The following is a 21,585-nucleotide window of genomic DNA, read 5'->3' as shown; positions in this document are numbered from 1 at the left end:
ATAGAGCTTTTTAATTTTAATATTTATTTTATTTATTTGAGAGAGAAAGAGGCAGATAGAAAATGGGCATGTCAGGACATCTAGCCACAGCAAACAAATTCCAGACATGTGTGCCACCTGTGCATCTGGCTTATGTGGGTCCTGGGGGTTCAAACCTGGGTCCTCGGGCTTTGCAGGTAAGCGCCTTAACCACTGCGCCATCTCTCTATCCTCTGTTGAACACTTTTAAAAATACTTATTAGGGCTGGAGAGATGGCTTAGCTGTTAAGCGCTTGCCTGCGAAGCATAAGGACCCCGGTTTGAGGCTCGATTCTCCAGGACCCACGTTAGCCAGATGCACAAGGGTGTGCACGCGTCTGGAGTTTGTTTGCAGTGGCCAGAGGCCCTAGAGCGCCCATTCTCTCTCTCTCTCTCTGCCTCTTTCTCTCTCTCGGTCCATCACTTTCAAATAAATAAAACTAAAAAAAAAATTAAAAAATAATTATTAGCAATTTTTATTTCTTCTTTTGAGAACTCTCAGTTCCATCGCCCAATTTTATTTTATTTTGTTTTTTTTGAGGTAGGGTCTTATCTAGCCCAGGCTGACCTGGAATTCACTATGTAGCCTCAGGGTGCTTTGAACTCATAGCAATCCTCCTACCATTGCCTCCTGAGTGGTAGAGTTAAAGGTATGCACCACCACACCCAGCCCAGTCACCCGGTTTTTTGTTTGGGTAGTTTGTTTCTTGTTTAATCTTTTGAGTTCTTTTTATCTGAGGCTGGTAGTGTTCTTGCATTCAGATTTTATTGAAAGTAAGAGAGCCAAGAGCATTCCAGAGGCTGAGACTGGAGGATCTCAAATCCAAGGCTGGCCCAGGCTACATAGCAAGACCATGTCTCAAAGCAAAACCAACCTAGTTCAAGATGAGACATCTGTATCACTCCCTTCCAAGTCTCAGGGAACAATGAGGAAGAGGAGGTGGAAGGAATGCAAGAGGCAGAGGACTGGGGGGAATATCACATGGAGCACTCTCTTCTGGACGTGACATGGTCACTGCATTCCTGAGCTCACAGTGATTGTGGTTACCTGCACAAGACCTACATAGTATTGAGCCCATCAAGATTTCAGTATGGATAGTAGAGGAGGGAGTGAGGCCCCCATCCCACCCTGAGGAATTATTGGTAGTTAAAGGTTCCTGGAGGAGGGGAAGACATCATCTTAAGTGGGATAGCTACTGGTTATGTGTGTTTTGGTAAATTATCCCCCATCCATGCTCATGCAAGCAACCCTAATTAAACTCCGTAGGACATACACACACACACACATTAAAAAAAAAAAAAAAAGATATCAAAGGAGAAGAGGGGAAGGGATTCCATGGGAGGGGAGAAGGGGAAGAGGTAATGGAAGGTAATTTTGATCAAAACGTGTTATATGCGTGTATAAAAACTGTCAGTAAATAAAATGTCCTTTAAAACACCAAACCAGGAGTCTCATGTGGTGAGCCAGGCCAGTGTTGGTCTCTGATCTGTTCAGACCACTGAGCCTCCACTTCCTTAGCTGTAAAATGTGACCACATGGTAATGACTTCTGGGAGAGTTGTTGGGCACTTAAGGATTGGCTCAGTAAGAGGGACCATTGAATTGTACATTACCTTAAACCTTGAGGTGCAGTTCAGAAATCCCATTCTTTATCCATAGCTGAAGATAACTCCTCCCCGTGTCTCCCTGAGTCATTTGTTTGCAAGATCTTACTGAACTCTTAAGAATGAGGTGAGAAGAGGGTTCTGGGTTACCTGGTGAAGTTGCTGTGAGAAACCAGTTGTATTGAGGTTTAGCATCCAGAAGTGGAGCGATGCGTGTGTGCACGTGCGTGCGTGTGTGTTTTCTATAGATACAACCTTATTTAATAGAGAAACCCTAAAAACATTTTCACTAAGGACATGGCAAAGATGCCCACGATTTCCACTTCCATGTAACATTCTGCTAAAGCTGTTTTGCTGATCAGACAAAGCCCTGTCGGTGTGCAGTGAAGACGAGAGGAGGAGGCGAGCTTACACAGCAGGCCTCAGCGAGGCAGTGGCTCTCCGCCTCATGAAATTCAGTGAAGAGGCAGGGCGTAAAATTAGTCCATGGGAATCAGTAGATAATGTATACACAGACAAGACCCAATGCAAGGAAATTACAATATGCATTTGCAGTGACATACATGATCAAATGCCTAAGAAAAGTTTTTTTTGAACAATGTAAGACTTTACTCACAGGGCAACTCAATTTCACAAAGATATCAGCTTTCCCCAAATTAATTTAGAAAATTTTTTTGTTCATTTTTTATTTATTTATTTGAGAGCGACAGACACAGAGAGAAAGACAGAGGGAGAGAGAGAATGGGCGCGCCAGGTCTTCCAGCCACTGCAAACGAACTCCAGATGTGTGTGTCCCCTTGTGCATCTGGCTAACGTGGGACCTGAGGAACTGAGCCTAGAACCGGGGTCCTTAGGCTTCACAGGCAACCACTTAACTGCTAAGCCATCTCTCCAGCCCTAATTTAGAAATGTTAATGTGTTTGCACACACCAAATAAAAAGAAAAGCCTCTCCGGGCGTGGTGGCGCATGCCTTTAATCCCAGTACTCGGGAGGCAGAGGTAGGAGGATCGCCGTGAGTTCGAGGCCACCCTGGGACTACACAGTGAATTCCAGGTCAGCCTGGACTAGAGTGAGACCCTACCTTGAAAAACAAACAAACAAAAAAGCCTCAAGGTTTTTTCTCCATGGAGCTGGATCAATAGATGCTAAAGTTGATCTGGAAAAATAAACATGTAAGGATGGCTGGGAAAATAATGATAAATTAGAACCATGAGGGGGACTGGTCTTGCTAGATGTTCAACATGCTGTGAAGACCCTGTTATAAAACTAGTGTGATATCATGCCACATGACTAAGTAGAGAAACCAACAGAAGGGATAAAGTTCAGAAGTAGATCAAATTACATAGAGAAATTTAGTGCATAGTAAAGATGGGGGCTGGAGAGATGGCTCAGTGGTTAAGGCGCTTTCCTGCAAAGGCAGAGGACTCAGATTTGATTCCAGTACCTATGTAAATCCAGATGCACAAGGTGGCTCATGTGTCTGGAGTTGGTTTGCAGTGGCTACAGGCCCTGGCGTACTCATTCTCTCTATATATCTATCTGCCTCTCTCTCTCTCTCCTCACAAATAAATATAATATTTTTTAAAATAAGTAAAGATGGCATTTCCAGTCCCTATAGGAAAGGATTTACTAATGAAAGACTTCCTAAACAATGATTCTAGGCCAACTTGACCGACATTTGGAGGGGGGGGGGGGGGTAATACAAGTTCAGAACCACACCGATACCTTTTATTGTGTGCAAGAATGAACTCCAAGTGTACCAGGAGTCTAAATCTTAAAAGTGAAACAGTTTAAGCACTAGTGATTTCGTATATGATCTAGACATAAGGAAAGGCTCTCTAGCTTTGATACAAGAATAAGAGGCAATAAAAGAAAATGTGAAAAAATTAAACATTGCATTGCAAAAAAAAAAAAAACCCACCATAAGTACAATCAAAAACAAATGGCAAAGTAGGAGAAAATATTTGCAACAAATAATATCCCCTAACATATAAGAGACTGCTTAAATAGACAAAAGACACGAACAGGTAATTAACTGCACACGTACATGCACGCTGTGATCGACCAGCAAAGATGTGAGGCTTTGAGTGTCCCGCCCACAGCTGCTACAGCCGTGAGGCAGGGCGGTGCCTCACAGAGTTACATATGCACTTACTGGCTGACGCAGCAGCCTGCTTCCAGCAGCTTACTCTGCAGATGCAGCTCCAGCAATGCAACCATACACAGGACCACGGCACATATCATAGTGGACATGACCATGGCACGTATCTTAGTGGTGTGGCTGAGTGGGCGTGCCCCACCGACACCGTGGAGCACTACCCCTTAGGAAGGGATAAGGAGCATTTCTGTGAAGTCTGAGTTCTCCCAGGCTACAGAGCACAGAAAAAAAAAAAGACAATGGAATATCAACAAGATGGCAGTTTTCTATAAGGAAATAAAGAGAATTTAAAATAAAGGGAGGGACGTGTCCACTCTGTGCAGAGCGGCGGAGCACAGGAAGACCAAACTAGAGACAAAAGTGATTTGGTCTTGTTATTTATAAAAAGTTGACGCTTGGGCTAAGGAGATTGCTTAGTGGGTAAGGCACTTGCCTGCAAAGCCAAAGGACCCAAGTTTGATTCTCCAGGACCCACGTAAGCCAGATGCACATGGTGGCACATGTGTCTAGAGTTTGTTTGCAGTAGCTAGAGGCCCTGGCACACCCATTCTCCCCCACCCTCCCACTTGTTCTCTCTCCCATAAAGAAAGAAAGAAACAATAAAATATATTTTTCAAAAAGGTTGAGGCCTGAAAAAACCGAAAAGAAAAAAAAAAAAAAGTTGAGGCCAGGCGTGGTGGCACACGCCTTTAGTCCCAGCACTCTGGAGGCAGAGGCTGTGAGTTCCAGGCCACCCTGAGACTACTTAGTGAATTCCAGGTCAGCGTGGGCTGGAGCGAGACCCTCAAAACACCAAAAACCAATAAATAAATAAATAAAGTTGGGATGGTAGTCTTAGGTAGAAGCGATGGAGGAACCCGGAGAGTGCTGCCTGTCAGAGTAGAGTCCTAACTCTCAGGAACAAATTCAAGTTTTAAAAGAAAAAGCGTTCGTGGAGAGCAGGAATAGCATGTAGCACGGGAGGGCAGTTAAACCTCACCTAGTTCACACAAGCAGCCTGACCACACTAAGGGAAGGGAAGAAAGACCCAGCTGCAGGACCGTTTGATTAGACACCTTGGGCTAAAGACGAAAAGAGCTTCAAGCAACTGTTGAGCTCTCGCTGTTGTGTTTGCCTTGGAAGTCTAGTCAGGAGTCGGGGGATGATTTTCTGTGTATTGCAGCATTACGCAAACGAGTAAGTGTATGGTAGGTAATGAGAGATCAATGTCTCACTGTTGGAGAAAGAATTTATAAATATAGAAAGGGTGAGCCTTCTTTTCCATTGGCTTAGAACTAGAGTTTTTAATGAACTCGTTGCTTTTAAGATAAGTGGAAGGGAAGAAGAAGTAAGAAGAAAGGGGAGGCAGGGAGGGAAAAGCTGGGTCCAGAGGAGCCTTCCTGTGGCCGGGTGATTCAGCAATAGTGCAAATGCTGTTATAGCACTGGAGAAGTCAGAAACCTGTGAGTGGATGGGAGGCCAGGAGATACGAAAATTAAACAATCCTTAATAGGAGTAGGCCGTTCTGCTTCCAGACAGTCCAAATTCCCGCTGAGCCTCTGTAAATGAAACGCTCATCCAAGAGAGGACAGACATATCTGATCTGAAGCACACCGTAGGTGTGGACTACTGGAAGGAAGAACCCAAGTGCAAGACCGTGGGCGGCATCGCTGTGTCTCATTGCCCAGCGTTGCTTGTCAGACATCACCGGAGAGTCAGCCAAAGGGCTAGCCTGACCGGCTCTCATGCAGCTTTGCCCCGGGGCTTTCAAGACCCCAGAATTGCAAGTGAAGGTCAGGCACCGCTTGATGCTGGCATTCCCTTGAAATTTCTTTGCCTGGGTAGAGATCAGCTTAACGCCTATGCCAGCTAGAGAGACTGTGGTGAATGGGAAATGAGTGCCATACATCACTGTTACTCCTTATTGTTTTTATTTTTTATTTTTTTGGTTTTTCGAGGTAGGGTTTCACTCTAGCTTAGGCTGAACTGGAATTCACTCTGTAGTCTCAGGGTGGCCTCAACTCAAGGCAATCCTCCGACCTCTGCCTCCCGAGTGCTGGGATTAAAGGCGTGCGCCACTGCGCCGGCTTTGTCTTTATTTTTTGAAACAGAATTTTTTTGTTTTCATTCCTAGAAATATTTGTGGATAATTGGTTGCAAATATCTTATATAAATGTAAAAAAAATTATGTTCTCCCCTCCCTAAATTAAAAAAATTAAATTAAAAAGTAACTAATAAAGCTGGGCATGGTGGTGCATACCATTAATCCCAGCACTCGGAAGGCAGAGGTAGGATTGCCATGAGTTCAAGGCCACCTGAAAGCGCTTAGTGAATTCCAAATCAGCCTGGACTAGAGGGAGGCCCTACCTTGGTGGCGGGGGGGTAGGGGGGAGTAACTAGTAGTACTAATAAAAAATTAAAAGAAAAATAACATCTTGATATAGCCATCATAACATGTTCTTGAATCCCCTCCATCCCTTTTGGGTGCATTTGATGTAGTTTAAGTGAAAGCATGCAGAAACTTGCTCTTTTATTTGCTATTCCCCTGCAAGCCTTCCTTCCGTGTCACTGAATGATCATTTGTATTACAGATTGTCTCACCAGTTTAGTGCACTGTAAGTGAGCAAAGTGGACCTCAAGTGAAGCTAGATCATTTCAGATTTCTACTTTTAAACTGCTTAAAAGACCTCCAGGGCTGGAGAGATGGCTTAGTGGTTAAGGCACTTACCTGCAAAGCCTAAGGGACCCAGGTTCAATTCTCCAGGTCCCATGTAAGCCAGATGCACGTGGTGGCGCATGTGTCTGGAGTTCGTTTGCGGTGGCTGGAGGCCCTGGCATGCCCATTCTCGCTCACACTCTCTCTCCTCTCTGTCTCCAAGAAATTAATAAAAATAAATAAATGTTTAAAATCTTAATAGAGAAAGGTCTCCAGAGCGAATGAGCTGGGTCTGAATTTTTGCTCGTTTCAGTTTCCACAGTTCCTCCAAGCCTGCCTTCTAGACGACCACGTGAAAATCAGGACGTTCTTGGCAGAGCAGCCCTGGGGGCTGTGATGTCCTCAATAACCCAAATGTTTCTGGGGTGAGGGTGTCTTGTTTGCAAGGTGACCCTTTGTAGCTCTGGAAGTTTCAGGTTCAGAACACGAGAGCCCAAGCAGTGCTTTCCTTGCGTGTCCCTTTGGTGTGACAGCGAACACCTGGCTAGAGCCCTTTTATTCCCCAGCCTTTGCTTATCAGGAGGAGAAACACAGAAGCTGGGAGGTAGACATTATGACTACCCACACCCCCGTTTTTCCCCTTTTAAAAAGACATGATGGAGGATGGAAATACATTTATGGTTTCTTTCTTTTTTTTTTTTTTTCTGCTAAAGCAAACTGTAGCCGTTTCGTTTTCAGAAATGCAAAACAGACAAGGCTCATAGTACTTCTTTGTTGACCAGAGCTGGCTCGTTTGGCCCCCAGAGTTATCTCAGATAGCACAAATAAATCTGGCGGCCCCCAGTTGTCTCAAGCAAGCATTAGCTCCTTCCCCCGTTGTCTCCCGCCTTGCAGAATTTCCTCTTGGCCTCGGCAGCGCGGGCTCACTCCGCTCATTAATATGCCCTGTTAACTGCTGCCAAACCTCTAGCAGTTTAGTGCATATGCTCCCCTAATCATTCCCCTTTGTTCTGAAAGTCTGTGCTTGGTTTCTGAACCACCCACTTTCCTGCACCCCCTTTCTAGTCGCCATCCCTGGCTGCAGCATTTGACTGTCTTCTGTCTCCATATTTATTCAAAGGCCATCCTAGGTCTACTGCTGTCCAGGGAGCCTCTGCAACCTGCTCACAACGTGCTCAATCAGCCAGCCCTTCGTCCCCGGAGCCCTGGGCCTCAGGCGCCCAGGTGAAGGTTGCCAGGACCTTGTAGGCAGCAGAGGTTCCTGGGCGACGATGTTGACAACGCTCTTCACGGGACAAAGAATCCTTCTTAGGATTTTCTACCCATCTAACACAAGAAAAGGACGCTTTATTCTTAGAGCCCAGGGGCGGATAGGCACACTCTGTCTCAATGGGTTATTCATGGTGTCCAAGAGAAATACTTGTGGGGCTGTATTTCATGTGAGACGGAAGTGGGACTGGCACATGGTTGGCTTCGCCAGAGTGCCCTGTGTCTCTCCGGCAGCTGTGGGAAGACTGCCGTCCCACCCGCCAGGCCCCCGCCTGGGGTCTTGACAAGCAAAAGGGCCTCGAGTGTTCTTGCTCTAAGCCAGTACTGAGACCTGCCCAGCTTGGTGTGCAGACGTATGCTGTATGGAGTTTTTCGCTGTTTCTGAGTACTTTTCGCCTCTTCTGAGTTTGGCCACGTGTGAAATTTTCTGTGCGGTGATGTAGAACCCTGCAGAGCAGTCTCTAGAAATTCTCTGGTAATCCACAACACCAGCTTCCTCTCCCCCCCACCCCGACCCCCGTCCACGCCCTGCTACTCCCTTCCCTCAAAGACTTTCCCACTCCACTGAGAAATGAGAAAACTGACTGTGGCCAATGGATACCCTCCTACCGCAGACTGTATCTGCTCACTTCCAGATCCGCAGTTGCTGGGGATGGGGAGGAAAACTGCCTAAACTTGAAGTTTAAATGAGGACTTTGCTTGGAGGAAATGTTTAGAGTGAGGGATTTTGTCCATTGTGTGTGTCCTTCTGTCCGTCCCCATTTCCTTTTATGTTAAAAAAAAAAAGAAAAGCCAATGTCGACCCGTTGGATACAAGCAAAGTGCAGTTTTCTACCTAATCCCCAAAGAGAAGTTTGTGTTCTTTTAAATGAAACCATTTGACAAGCAGAACTAAAGCCTAAAATGATCAGGCATTCTCCTGAGTTCTCAGAAGGTGTAGATTTATTTACTACAGTTAAAACATAATTAGTTCTCAGGGGATGGTGTATCTTTTAAAATGCTTTATTGCCACAATATTGGTTTTCTGAATAATCAGAAACTTCTGCTCCGATTGTGTTCTGGTGTTTGAACAGAAACACACCATAAGTGTGTTGTCTCTTGAAGAGGGAGATGCAGTGGAGAAGAAAGAACTCGAGAGCATATTCCAGAGGACTGGGAAGCTTGTTCAGTTGGTAAAGTGCTTGCTTTGCAACCATGAGGGTCCAAGTTTGATCACCAGAGCCCATGTAGAGAAAAAAAAGTCAGGCGTGGGATGAAGAGATGACATTTGCCTGCAAAGCCTAAGGACCCAGGTTCAATTCTCTAGGACCCACATAAGCCAAATGCACAAGGGGGCACATGCATCTGGAGTTGGTTTGCAGTGGCTTGAAGCCTTAGCGTGCCCATTCTTTCTCTCTCTCTCTTTCTCTCTCTCTCTCTCTCTCTCTCTCTCTCTCTATACCAGCCTTTCTTTCTCTCTCTCTCTCTCTCTCTCTCTCTCTCTCTCTCTCTCTCTCTCGTTCTCTCTCTTAAATAATAAGTACATAAATGGCCAGGCACATGCTTGTAATCTCAAAGCCACAAAGGTGGTAACAGATGGATCCCTAGGGCTCACTGGCAAGCTACTCAACCTACTTGGCAAACTCCAGACCAGTAAGACACCCTGTTCTGAAAAAACAAAAAAGAAAAGTGGTTGGAACAACACCTGAGGTTGTGCTCTGGCCTCCCCACATGCACCTGCGCACCCCTGGCCACGTGAACATCTACCCAATGGACACACATGCACAAATAAATTGCCAAAGAAATCTAAACTAACCAAGTCTTAAATAAACCGAGCAACAACTTGGGTTTCGCTGTCCCTCCTCTCTCTCTCTTCGTCCCTCCGCAGTCATTCTCACCAGAGGCAGTGAAGGAGGGTGGTAGCCTTCCTGTTCTGCACTTCTGCAGATTACTGGGACACGGAGCTGTCCCTTCCTCAGGCCCTGTGCACGGCTGCACACACCCATCCCTCTTCCCTCCACACCTGTTCCGGCTGACCAGTTTTTCCCACCACTTGCAGGTTGATGTTTGAGATGCCGCAGGAAATGGGTTTAATCGCCATCGCGGTCCGGCAGACCCAGGGCAAAGGTCAGTCATCTTGTGGTATCATTGTTGTTATTGTTTTTCTCTTCCTGAAAAATCTGTGAGTCTCCTGGCCAGAGAGTGCACTGATGGTGTGTTGTGAACCCTGAGATGACTCAGGTTAGACTCTTTCTGCTTTCACCACCCCCTAAAATGAGGGAGGAGGGATGGGAACAGTGGAGGCCAGATTGAGTCTTACTAAAATGTAAGCATTCTCTTGGTTGGCAGTGTTTGCTCATCACACATTGACTTGAGATCGTTTTCACATCCGGTGACCAACATCCACTTTCTGATGCATTCTGGGCTTGTTATGCCTGGAGGAAAAGGGCCACACTATAGCACTTGGAGCCCAAGTTCTTGAGACATTTATTTTTCTGACGGTCCTTGGTTGAGGCTGTCTTTATCTGTAATAAACATTGCATGGAGGGGCTTCTTGCTCGCCAGCCCCCACCCAGCTGGAATTCACATGTCGGGGACACTGGTCAGTGTCTCTCCACAGAGCGAGGTGCTGCTAAATGCTCCCACCACGTGTGGGTTGAAAACCAAGACCTCGTGCCCCACCCCCGGCCGTGCGGCCCCCAGCCCCCATGTCCCTCTGCAAGCCCATGGCTCCCAGAGTACTGGCGGGAGTTTCTGCCCTATTTTCAGGAAAGACAAAGGGGTCCCGTGCATCCCAGCCTCTGGCCCATACCAGTCCCGACCCACCGGGTGATGCCCCTAGCTCTGAGGCTCTTTCGGCTTTTTCAGAAGCGGATGAATAAGGGGTCTGCTGCTTTCCACCCCTTTCTCCTGAACCACTGCAAAGTGGAAAAAAAAATGCACAAAAGCTATAGGACTTTTATGTTGTAGATTTATTGTGTTATTTTATTTTATTTATTTAGGCAGGACCTTCCTAAGTAACTCAGGCTGACCATAAACTCCCAATCCCCTGCCTCAGCTTCTCAAGTGCTGGGATTAGAGGCCTGTACCCACCCACTCTTAACATGTGTAAAGCCTTGGGTTCCATTCTCAGTGCCAAAACAATTAATAAACTTAAAAAAAAACAACAGAGTGCATAGCTCTGAGTTTGAATCTATTTGCCACGCTACGCAGAGTAAAGATCACTATTACAAAATAGCTCCCAGGGGCTGCCGAGATGGCTCAGTAATTAAAATAATTTGCTGCTCAGGCCTGGCAATTGGAATTTGAATCCCCAGCACCCACATAGTGGCCTGAGTGTCTGTAATCTCATTGATCCTGCAGCAAGGGAAGGAGGAGTCAGGGGAATCCTGGCCTTGGCAGTAGTAAAAGAACAAGAAAGGCCCTGTCATAGGCTGGAGAGACTGCTCAGTGGTTAAAGGCCCTTGCATGCACAGCCTGAAGGCCTGGGTTTGATTCCCTAGTACCTATGGTAAGCCAATGCTGCATGCATCTGGAGTTCATTTGCAGTGGCAGGAGGCTCTGGTGCACCCATACTCACTCTCTTTCTCTCTCCCCCAACCCCATCTCTCAAATAAATAAATAAATTTTAAAGAGAGAGAGAGAGAGAGAGGCAGACCCTGTCTTAAACAGGGTGAAAGGTGATGGCCGACACCATAGTGTTGTCCTCTGACGTCCATACGTGTGCCATGGCATGAACGCACACACGTGCGCGCGCGCGCGCGCGCACACACACACACACACACACACATACACACACACACATGCACACACTTCCAGAATGTCTCGTGGATTCATAAGTGAATCTTTTTTTTTTAATTATTTATTTATTTATTTGAGAGCGACAGACACAGAGAGAAAGACAGATAGAGGGAGAGAGAGAGAGAATGGGCACGCCAGGGCTTCCAGCCTCTGCAAACGAACTCCAGACACGTGCGCCCCCTTGTGCATCTGGCTAACGTGGGACCTGGGGAACTGAGCCTTGAACCAGGGTCCTTAGGCTTCATAGGCAAGCGCTTAACCGCTAAGCCATCTCTCCAGCCCCATAAGTGAATCTTTTCAGTACCTCCATCACTGCCTCCACGATGAGACCCCAGGGGACGTTGAAAAGCTGTAAGGCGTCAGTCATCAAAGCTCAGGAAGAAGCAAGGTGTCATCCTCATTACTGGAAATGTTTCCAGCTACAGAGTGTCAGAGTTGAAAGCACTTTTCTCATGTTGAGTTAACCGTGGGATGCCCAGCCACTTTACCAAGCGCAGGTGACTTCGTCCACGTGGTGAAGCGGTGATTCCCTCATGGTCTTGTGTTCTAGGGCGGGGACCGAACGCATGGCTGAGCCCCGAGGGATGTGCCCTCTTCACGCTGCTGGTCTCCATCCCCCTGAGGTCACAGCTGGGACAGAGGATTCCGTTTGTCCAGCATCTCATGTCTCTGGCTGTCGTGGAGGCAGTGCGGTCCCTTCCTGGGTATGAGGTAAGTGCGGCTTAAGGGTGCTTTGTCTTCCGGGGGGCAGGCAGACCCGGCTGGCTTGCTTCCTTTGTATAAGCTAGAACCAGTGTGCTCTGGGCACTTGGCTGATGGGGGGGGCCGTTGCTGTAGGCTCCCCACAGTGAGTGCCCAGAATGCCCTGTCCATGCTACTTGTCAGATTTCTTAACATGTATTAAGAATAACTTTCTTTTTTTTCAAGGTAGGGTTTCATTTTAGCCCAGGCTGACCTGGAATTCACTATGTAGTCAGTCTCAGGGTGGCCTTGAACTCATGGCGATCCTCCTACCTTTGCCTCCTGAGTGCTGGGATTAAAGGCATGCGCCACCACAACCAACTAGCCTTTTTTTTTTTTTTTAATGGAGCACTACTTGTTGGACTTGATGGAAGCTGTCTGCATTTTCAATAAAATAAAAGTGGAGGTTAGCTGATGAACCTAAAGAGCCTTCTCATTTCCTGTATCTACTTACCATCATCTTCCTCAGCAGAGCCTTCATCTCTGGTGGATGGTGTTCAAGACCACTTTTATTTGGGGGCCATCTTTCCCACTGCAAGGATAGGTATACCTGCATCTTTATTACTGTCACAAGCTGTCGTGTGAGTTATTAAAAAATAAGGAGAAGAGGATGACGAAGGCCATGATAGGAGCCTTTCTCTCCCCGACTTCACTACCACATTTTCCCAGAAGGTTCTCGGAAGGGTTTCCTGAGGCTGTAAACAGGAGCTCGTTGTGGTCCCCTTCCCACCTCCAGAGCTTACATCAGGCCTCAAGTGACGACAACAGAGCTGCAGGATGACTTAACCGTTAGGTCCCCACATGAAGCCAGGTAGATACACAAGGTCGAGCATGTGTCTGGAGGTCGTTTGTAGTGGCTGGAGGCCTGGGTGCACACTCCCGCGCGCTCTCTCTCACTCTCTCTTAAATAAATAAATAAGTTTTTTTTTTTAAAGCCACACTGATTCCGGAAGTGAAGGGTCAAAGCCCGGCTCCCAAAGGAGACTAGGAGTTCCTGTCCCCTCCCCCTCCCTCGGCCCCTCTCCTGTGTGGCACATCTGCTTCCTTTCCCGCAGATGCAGGTCCGTATTCTCCTTACAGGGTCAGAAAACTGACGTAGATGTTTATCACCCGACAGCCCCGCACCCTGGCTCTGTGACACGTTCCAGCCAGTCCCCCGTCCCAGGCCTTCAAGGCTCAAGGCCCCACCCGCTGCACCGGAGCTGAGCATTGGAAAGCGCTGTCGTGGGACAAGGCGCGCTTAACCCGAGCAGCCAGGCAATTAGTCCCGGTGCAAATCAAATGCTAGAACTTGAAGTCGGGCTGTTTACCTTTGTCATGGCTTTGACTTTGACCTTGTGGCCCTCCCCAGCGAAGTGACTGTGCCCTCTCTGAGATCCGGCTGTGTGCAGACGCTGTGCCAGGCGCTGGCGGGGCGCAGCCTAGGAGGGAGTGGGACGCTTCCCCTCCCGAAGCAGCTGCCCCCAGCCGTCTCACCCTGTCTCCACTGTCCTTTGCCTCAGTCTCACCTGGAGGATGTGACTGGCAGTAGGTTTCCTATAGTTGCTGGAACCTCTGCTGAGAACCTGCATTGCAGGCAGAAGAGAGCCAGGGCCTGGGCCGCTGTGCCCGGGGTGGAAAGTTCTCCAGAGCGAACGTCATAAGCAGATCTGGCGGGAAGAGAGGAGAGGATTTCATGGGAGCCACAGGCCACTTGTATAGCATTAAACGCCCAGGCTTGTTGTCAGAAAGCCCAAGGCTCAAGTCCCCACACTGTCCCTAACAAGAGGTATCAGCTTAGAAACATAATCTCTTCTTCTGTAAGACAGGAAGGAGAGGCCTGCCAACACAGGGGCACACATGGCCTAGCGACTGCTGGCAGAGGGGCTCAGGGCTGATCCTCGCTGCAGGGCAGCAGACCGGCCCTGTGGGACTCAGAGGCCCGCAGCAGCTCAGGGGTCTCCTGGCTCATTTTGCTGGCTGGCTGTCCTCCACTCTCGAATCTCCAGAAGGGGTTCCCTTGCCTACCCACAGCCCAGCCTGACTGCCAGTCCGAAGTCGAAGAGGTCCTGTCCCAGACTCTTGGTCTAGTCCGGTCTGTGCTTGCAGGGGAGGTGGAGGTCGGCCTGGTCTTGCCGAAGGTAGTGTTTGCCTCGTCCAATCTGCTATAGCCAGGGCACAGGAGGTCACACCTCAGGCCATGGCTATAGGACAAGTCCATTTCCGTCAGCCTGGTGGCTGTGGCAGCTCTGATAGGCTTTCTGTAGGAGGTCAGTAAAATGCATTCATTCCCCTTTTGTGTCATAATTTTTACCTGTCTTTTGTGATGTTGGTCAATTGCGAGCCATCTTTGTCTCAGGGAAAAGAACCTTGAATATATTACTCTGTTCCTGCTAGCTCCTAGAGCTTGGTAAGAACCCTCTTGTAGCAGACAGCTTTGGGTTTGCTGAGATGAACTTCCAGATCAGGCACAGTTATGGAGGAAGGGGTATTTATTGAAGCCTACATCCAGGGCGAGTTCCATAATGGTAGAAGAAGCTGGCCTGCCTTCACAGGCCCAAGTGGAGAGAGAGAAGCCACAAGCCAAAAGCCACACCACAAACAAATATACTTCAGAAACTCTAGGAACTTTGCATATCTGTAGATGGGAATGTCAAATCCACCATGACCCCTTAGGGCTGGACACCTCCTCCAGCCAGGTGGCTGCAGATCCAAACTACAAACTAATAAAACACTGAATATATTGGGGGCCAACTAATCAAACCACCACACCTCTGATGCTTATAGTTGATACTAAGATATTAATGAATTAGTTCACATGACAGGATCTTCAGAGAGTGGGTTTGAGGTTGTTCTTTTTGTTGCTATTTTGTTGTTTGGGTTGTTTTATTGTGCTAGAGACTGAACCTAGGTCTTCACACATGCTAGGCAAGCATCTGACCACTCAGCCAATATATATTTTTAACTTTTTCTTGGCATGTGTGGTGTGTATGATACGTGGCATATGTACATGTGTGTGCAGATGTGCACGCCCCGTGCATATGCATGTGGAGACCAGAGCAGAACTCTGGGTGTCCTCTTATGTCTCATCCATGTATTTCCTTGAGACAAGGTCTTCTCCTGCAACAGGAACTGTTCCTCAGCGTGCCCAGCCATTCTCTAGTCTTGGCCTCCATGGACTGTCCACCTTCTTCTATGTGTCCTAGGGAGTCAAACTTGGTGGTCTCCAGCCCCCAAAGGCCTTCATGCTTAAGCAGCAAACAGTCTTAACAGCTGAGCCACCATCCCAGCCTTCGTGTGTGTCTGTGTATGTGTGTGTGTGTGTGTCTGTGTGTGTGTGTGTGTGTTTGTGTACCTGCATGTGGAAGCTCGAGGACTACTTCAAGTGTCATCTCTCAGGAACACCGTCCTCCTTTTTTCTAAATTTATTTTTGTTTTTTTTTTTTTCAAGGTACAGTCTTTCTGTGGCCCAGGCTGACCTGAAATGCACTGTGTAGTCTCAGGCTAGCCTCGAACTCTCAGCGATCCTACTGCCTCTGCCTCCCGAGTGTTGGGTGTTGGGATTAAAAGCATGTGCCACTACCCACCTTTTTTTTTTTTTTTTTTTTTTTTAGTTTTTTTTTGAGGTAGGGTCTCACTCTGGCCCAGGCTGACCTGGAATTAACTATGTAGTTTCAGGTTGGCCTCGAACTCACGATCCTCCTACCTCTGCCTCCCAAGTGCTGGGATTAAAGGCGTGCGCCACCATGCCCGGCTCACTACCCACCTTTTTATGAGGCAGAGTCTGCCATTGGCCTAGAACTTGCCAATTAGGGTATACTGGCTATCCCAGGGATCTGCCTGTCTGTCTCTCCAGTACTAATATCAAAAATGGGGGCCACCATGCCTGGCTTTTTGCACATGGGTTCTAGGGATCAAGCTCAGGTCCTTATGCTTACACAGCAAGCACTTGACCAACAGAGCCCATCTTTTTCACTTTTTTAAATCTTGAGACAGGATACTCTGTAGCCAGGCAGGCCTTAAACTTGGAATCTTCTTGCCTCAGTCTTCCAAGTAGCTGTGCTACTGATGAGAAGATGTGATAGAGGATAGGAGAAAGTGCTGGATTCATGATAAACATGTTCTGTTGGACTTTTTACCTTCTAGCCACAACAAGGGCTTTGATATCAGATTACCACCCCCCTCAGAAGTGATGAACTGTCTAGAAAAGGAAGAGAAATGAAGCCCGCTTTGTGTTAGTCACGAGTATTCTGCTCATCTTTAGTTGGATGACTTTGTCCAGTGACTGTGTGTCCTTTGATTGATTGACTAATTAATATGCAAATTTTCCTTTAGGATATCAACTTACGAGTGAAGTGGCCCAACGATGTTTATTACAGTGACCTCATGAAGATTGGTGGAATTCTGGTGAACTCTACACTTATGGGAGAAACATTTTATATACTTATTGGTAAGTTTGTAAAGGACACCCCCCCCCCAGAATCCTCTTAACAAAACAACAAAAATAAAGATGGCATATGCATGCCTTCATCTAGAAGAGTGATTATTTTTAAGGTAGCCTATTTTTTTGAGTCCTGTAGTTTCAGTATGGAATAGATATAGAGAGGACCACATTGTTTGAAAATACTTCAAGGAAAACAGAAACCACTCAGTTGATATCACACCAAACATCTGTCTTCTTATGCTTCTCATTGATCTTGAAATGGTGGGAACAAACATTTTATGGTACAGTATATAATAAGAAAAAGAAAGGGCTGGGGAGATGGCTCGGTGGTTAATGGTGCTTGCTCCACAAGCCTGCCAACCTGAATTCTATCTCCAACAGCCACAGGAAGCTGGACCCAAAGTGATGTGTGTGGTGCCTATAATCCCAACATCACTGTGGCGCTGAGAGGCAGCTCAGTGTCAGCAGCAGGACAAGAGAGATCCTGTCTCAGATCAGGTGGAAAGAGAGAGAGCCAACACGCTGAGGTTATCTTCCAACCTCCACGAGTGTGTCATGGCACATGTGTACCCTCCACCACACATACATATAAAAAGTAAATAAAATAAAATTAGATCTTTCCATTAAAAAATGTATATATATATGGAGGAGGAAGGGAAAAGAAAGCTGATGTCAGCCAGATATAGTAGCATACACCTATAAATCCCAGACCCGGGAGGCAGAGGTAGGATTTCAGTGAGTTCAAGACCAGCCTGAGACTACATAGTGAATTTCATTTAGCCTGGGCTAGAGTAAGATTCTATCTCACAAAACCAAAACAGACAGACAGACAGACAGACAGGAAGGAAGGAAGAAAGGAAGGAAGGGAGGGAGGAAGGAAGGAAGGAAGGAAAGAAAAGTGATGTCTGAAGATAGTTCTGTCTTAGACCTTTATAGCCATGAAAAAATTGCTTTCCATTAACCTCCCAAAGATTTATTATTATTTTTTCTTCATTTAAGAGAGGGGGAGAGAGAAAGAGAGAAAATGGGTGTGCCAGGGCCTTCAGCTACTACAGACAAACTCCAGATGTGTACGCCCCTTTGTGCACATGTGTGACACTGAGTGTTTGTATCAGTGCATCTGGCTTATGTGGGACCTGGAGATTCAAATGAGTCTTAGGCTTTGCAGGCAAGCACTTAGCCACTAAGCTATCTCTCCAGCCCTGTTTCTGTTTTTTGAGGCAGGATTGTACTGTAGCCTGGGCTGACCTGTAACTCACTAAGTAAGTAGCCCAGGGTGGCCTCGTACCTCAGCCTCCCTAAGTGCTGGAATGAAAGGCATGTGCCACTATGCCCAGCCTCATTAACCTCCCAAAGAAACTCTAGGCTTTTCCGAGTGTGGTGGAGAATCCCCTTAGCATGTCTTGTCAGGAAGGAAAGGGATTCAGAGCCAGTTTCAGGAGTTCTCAGGTCCCTGGTCATCCAGCCACCAGCCTCCCTCTGAGAACCAGTGAGTTCAGTTGTCACTCAGATTCAGCAGTGGACAGGACCATGTGACTGGGTGTTGAAGGTTCTAGCCAAAGCACACAGGCTCATGTTTCCAGCCCCGCTACCAAGTGGCGGTGTGAGCCCGCAAGCTGTGTCTTCCCCTAGATCATACCCAAGAGCTGGGCTTCCCATCACTCATGAGCAGTTGGTTTGTGCAAGTTCCTAAGAAGTACTCACAGGAAGGGACACCGGTCAGTGTTCATTCAGTTAGTTCTTCTGGCCTTTGGGGGCTGAGGGTCTTCAACCAGGGCAGGTTGGTGGCAGATGGTGTACCCTGGTTCTTGGAAGGACACAGCCCAGGTTTTCCACTTTCACTGTCTCCCTAGGACTTTCAGTTTTCTGAATGCAAATGTGGTTTGGTGCTTTGCTCTCTTCTTCGTCTGCCTCCCTCGCAGTCCCTCCCTCCACCTCTTTCTTTTCTTTCTTCTCTCCTCTCCCTTCCTTCCTTCTTTGCTTCCTTTTTCTCACGTATGCCAGGCCTTGAACTCCCTATGTACTTGAGGATGATCTCTACCTGTTCCTCCTGCTCCCACCTCTAGAGTGCCGGGATTACAGAAGTGTACCGCCACAGCCAGGTTGCACAGGCCAGGGACTCAAACCCAGGACCCCGTGTGTGCTGGGCAAGCTCTACTGGCCGAGCTTCAGTCCCAGGGCTTGGCCTTTGACAGGCACTTCAGCTGTTGTCTACGTTATTGGACGGATGAGCCAATGAGCCGACACCAATTCTGCCCCTGTTGCTGGAATTACTTGTTTTGTCAGCTGTAACTTTATATTGCTTTATATTTAAATCACCAATATATCCACCCTTGGGCTGAAGACATGGCTTAGCTATTAAAGCACTTGGCCAGCAAAGCCAAAGGACCCAGGTTTGAATCCCCAGTACCTCCATAAAGCCATATGCACAAGGTGGTGCGTGCATCTGGAGTTTGTTTACAGTGGGTAGACGCCCTGGCATGCCTACTCTCTCTATCTGCCTCTTTCTCTTTCTCCCTCTCTCAAATAAATAAGGAAAATATTTAAAAACTATATGTCCATCCTTCCCTTTACTCTGAATTTACCTCAGGATGCTATTACTACAAATATCATCATTTTCCTGGGGTAGAAATGTTCAGATTTTTTTTTTTTTCCTAGAGGAGGTGATGTTCTCTTTTGTTGGTGAAGATCTTCGGTGTTGACTCCAGGTCTTGCCTCACACTGTAAAAGAGAGAAAGAGCCGCTGGACCTAGGCCAGCTCCTTACCAGCAACATAACCTCAGCACCAGAAGGTTCCAGGGATAAAGAATTAAAAATATGTGTTCCAAGGCTGGGCTGAGACCGAGGTTTGAAATCAGTCCAGAGTTTACCCTGTAAACTCTGAATAAGTGCCTCTATCTTCAGGCATGTGTTCTGTCGTACCAGCAAGAAGAAAAACAAGAGGTTGATTTTCTCTGGGCTTGGAGCAGAGCTACAGCTCTTGGCTAGCCTAACATGAGGGTCGTTGACATTTCAGAAACAACACTAAGAAGTTCCATCCCAGGAATAGCTCCGATTTGATTCCATAAGATGCGGCTCTCTTTCTTTCCAACTTTTTTTTTTTTTTTTTTTAAAGACAGGATCTCATTATGTGGCCCAGGCTGGCGTAAAACTCACTATATTGCCCAGACTGGCTTCAAACTTCTGATGTTCCTACTTCAGCCTTGTGTGTGCTGGGATGACGAGCCTGTTCCACCACACCTGCTCCCCGACTTCTTTGTAATAAGGGCCCTTGCTTGAACAAAAGCAGTAAAAGAAAAAGGGACTATCATCTCACAGATACAAGCCACTCTCCAGGTGGTCAGAGACGGGACATTTGGAATGATGACAGGAAGTCAGAAAGCTTACGGTAGACAGAGGTGACCTTAGGGTTGGCGCTGGGCCTCAGTGGGTCACCTGCCTCGCACGTACAAGGCCCGGGGCTCTACCCCAGCACCGCACAATGTGTCACTTTTTCAGGAAGTGAAGGGAGACCTTCAGGTGCCAGACTGCTCACTTGCTTAGTGGTGTGCTCTTGTGCAGGCTGTGGATTTAATGTGACAAACAGTAACCCCACCATCTGCATCAGTGACCTCATCACAGAGCACAATAAACAGCACAGGACGAGACTGGAGTTCTTAAGAGCGGATTACCTCATAGCCAGGGCCACGACAGTGCTGGAGAGACTGATCGACACGTTTCAGGACCAAGGGCCCGACGGCGTCCTTCCCCTGTACTACAAATACTGGGTGCACAGGTCAGTGCCTCTGCTGGACTTCCTTCTTTTCAAATTATTTTATTAAGTCACCGGTCACTATCTTCAAATTAGTCCTCACCATCTGAAGTTTTTTTGTTGTTGGTTTTTTTTTTTTTTAATTTATTTGAGAGCAACAGACACAGAGAGAAAGACAGATAGAGGGAGAGAGAGAGAATGGGCGCGCCAGGGCTTCCAGCCTCTGCTAATGAACTCCAGACACGTGCGCCCCCTTGTGCATCTGGCTAATGTGGGACCTGGGGAACCGAGCCTCGAACCGGGGTCCTTAGGCTTCACAGGCAAGCGCTTAACCGCTAAGCCATCTCTCCAGCCCTGTTGTTGTTTTTGAGGTAGGGTCTCACTCTAGTCCAGGCTGACCTGGAATTCACTATGGAGTCTCAGGGTGGCCTCGAACTCACGGCGATCCTCCTACCTGTGCCTCCCGAGTGCTGGGGTTAAAGGCGTGCGCCATCACACCCGGCTTGAAGAAGTATTTTTTACCAACTTTACCAAGTCAGCATAGCCGGGAGGGGGAGGTTGCAGGGTCCAGCATCTCGTGCCTCCTTGTTGGTTAAGGTGCAGTGAGGAGAACTTAACATTATTTCACCTTAAATTAGTTTCGTGTGATTTAACCACAAGGAAGCAATCAGGCACATTTAGATGGTGAAACATTCTAGAACAATGGTTTTTATCAAAGCGAGATGCCCAGGCAACAGTGGCAGCCTTCATTTGGGAGCCTGTCACAAATGCAAGTTTGAGCCCAGGATGTATTAATCAGGATCTCTGGGGCAGAGGCCAGCCCTGTGCGCCCTGGGTTCTCCTGCAGCTGAAGCGTCTCCCCTCCCAAATGTCTGTGCCTCCCAGCAGACCTACGCTAGATGGGGTGTCTGCTCAGAGCTAGATCCTGGGAGGAGGGAAACAGCCACAAGGGATAGTCATGGACACAGGGGAAGTTTGAACTTGGACGAATTAGGTGTTTATTAGCTGGCACATATGTATGTGATATAATGAATATCAGACAATGCGTACCTAATGTGTAGAATGTAATCTAACGCTAATGGATTGAGGTTGAATTTTTGCAGGTGACCTTGGCATATTAATGATGGTCTTGTTGGAAATTGATTATTCTTGTTCTCAGGAGGTACATGCTAAAGTATTTAAGCATGATGTGGCATGTTACCCGA

At 47.3% G+C, this 21,585-nt stretch overlaps 1 protein-coding gene across 5 annotated transcripts in view; it reads left to right on the top strand.

Annotated features, from left to right (window-relative positions):
• Positions 1-21,585, top strand: part of Hlcs (holocarboxylase synthetase) — a 217,878-nt gene that overhangs the window by 194,849 nt on the left and 1,444 nt on the right. For all 5 annotated transcript variants that reach the window (XM_045150867.1, XM_045150864.1, XM_045150865.1 and 2 more), the window contains 4 exons: positions 9,724-9,791; positions 12,016-12,176; positions 16,521-16,635; positions 20,191-20,404. In XM_045150867.1, the coding sequence (XP_045006802.1) occupies positions 9,724-9,791; positions 12,016-12,176; positions 16,521-16,635; positions 20,191-20,404 (558 nt within the window). The remainder of the gene's footprint in view (positions 1-9,723; positions 9,792-12,015; positions 12,177-16,520; positions 16,636-20,190; positions 20,405-21,585) is intronic.

Source organism: Jaculus jaculus, chromosome 5 (assembly GCF_020740685.1).
Source record: "Jaculus jaculus isolate mJacJac1 chromosome 5, mJacJac1.mat.Y.cur, whole genome shotgun sequence".
Taxonomy (NCBI): domain Eukaryota; kingdom Metazoa; phylum Chordata; class Mammalia; order Rodentia; family Dipodidae; genus Jaculus; species Jaculus jaculus.
The sequence above is the reverse complement of the archived record's forward strand: the minus strand, read 5'-3'. Positions and strand labels throughout refer to the sequence as shown.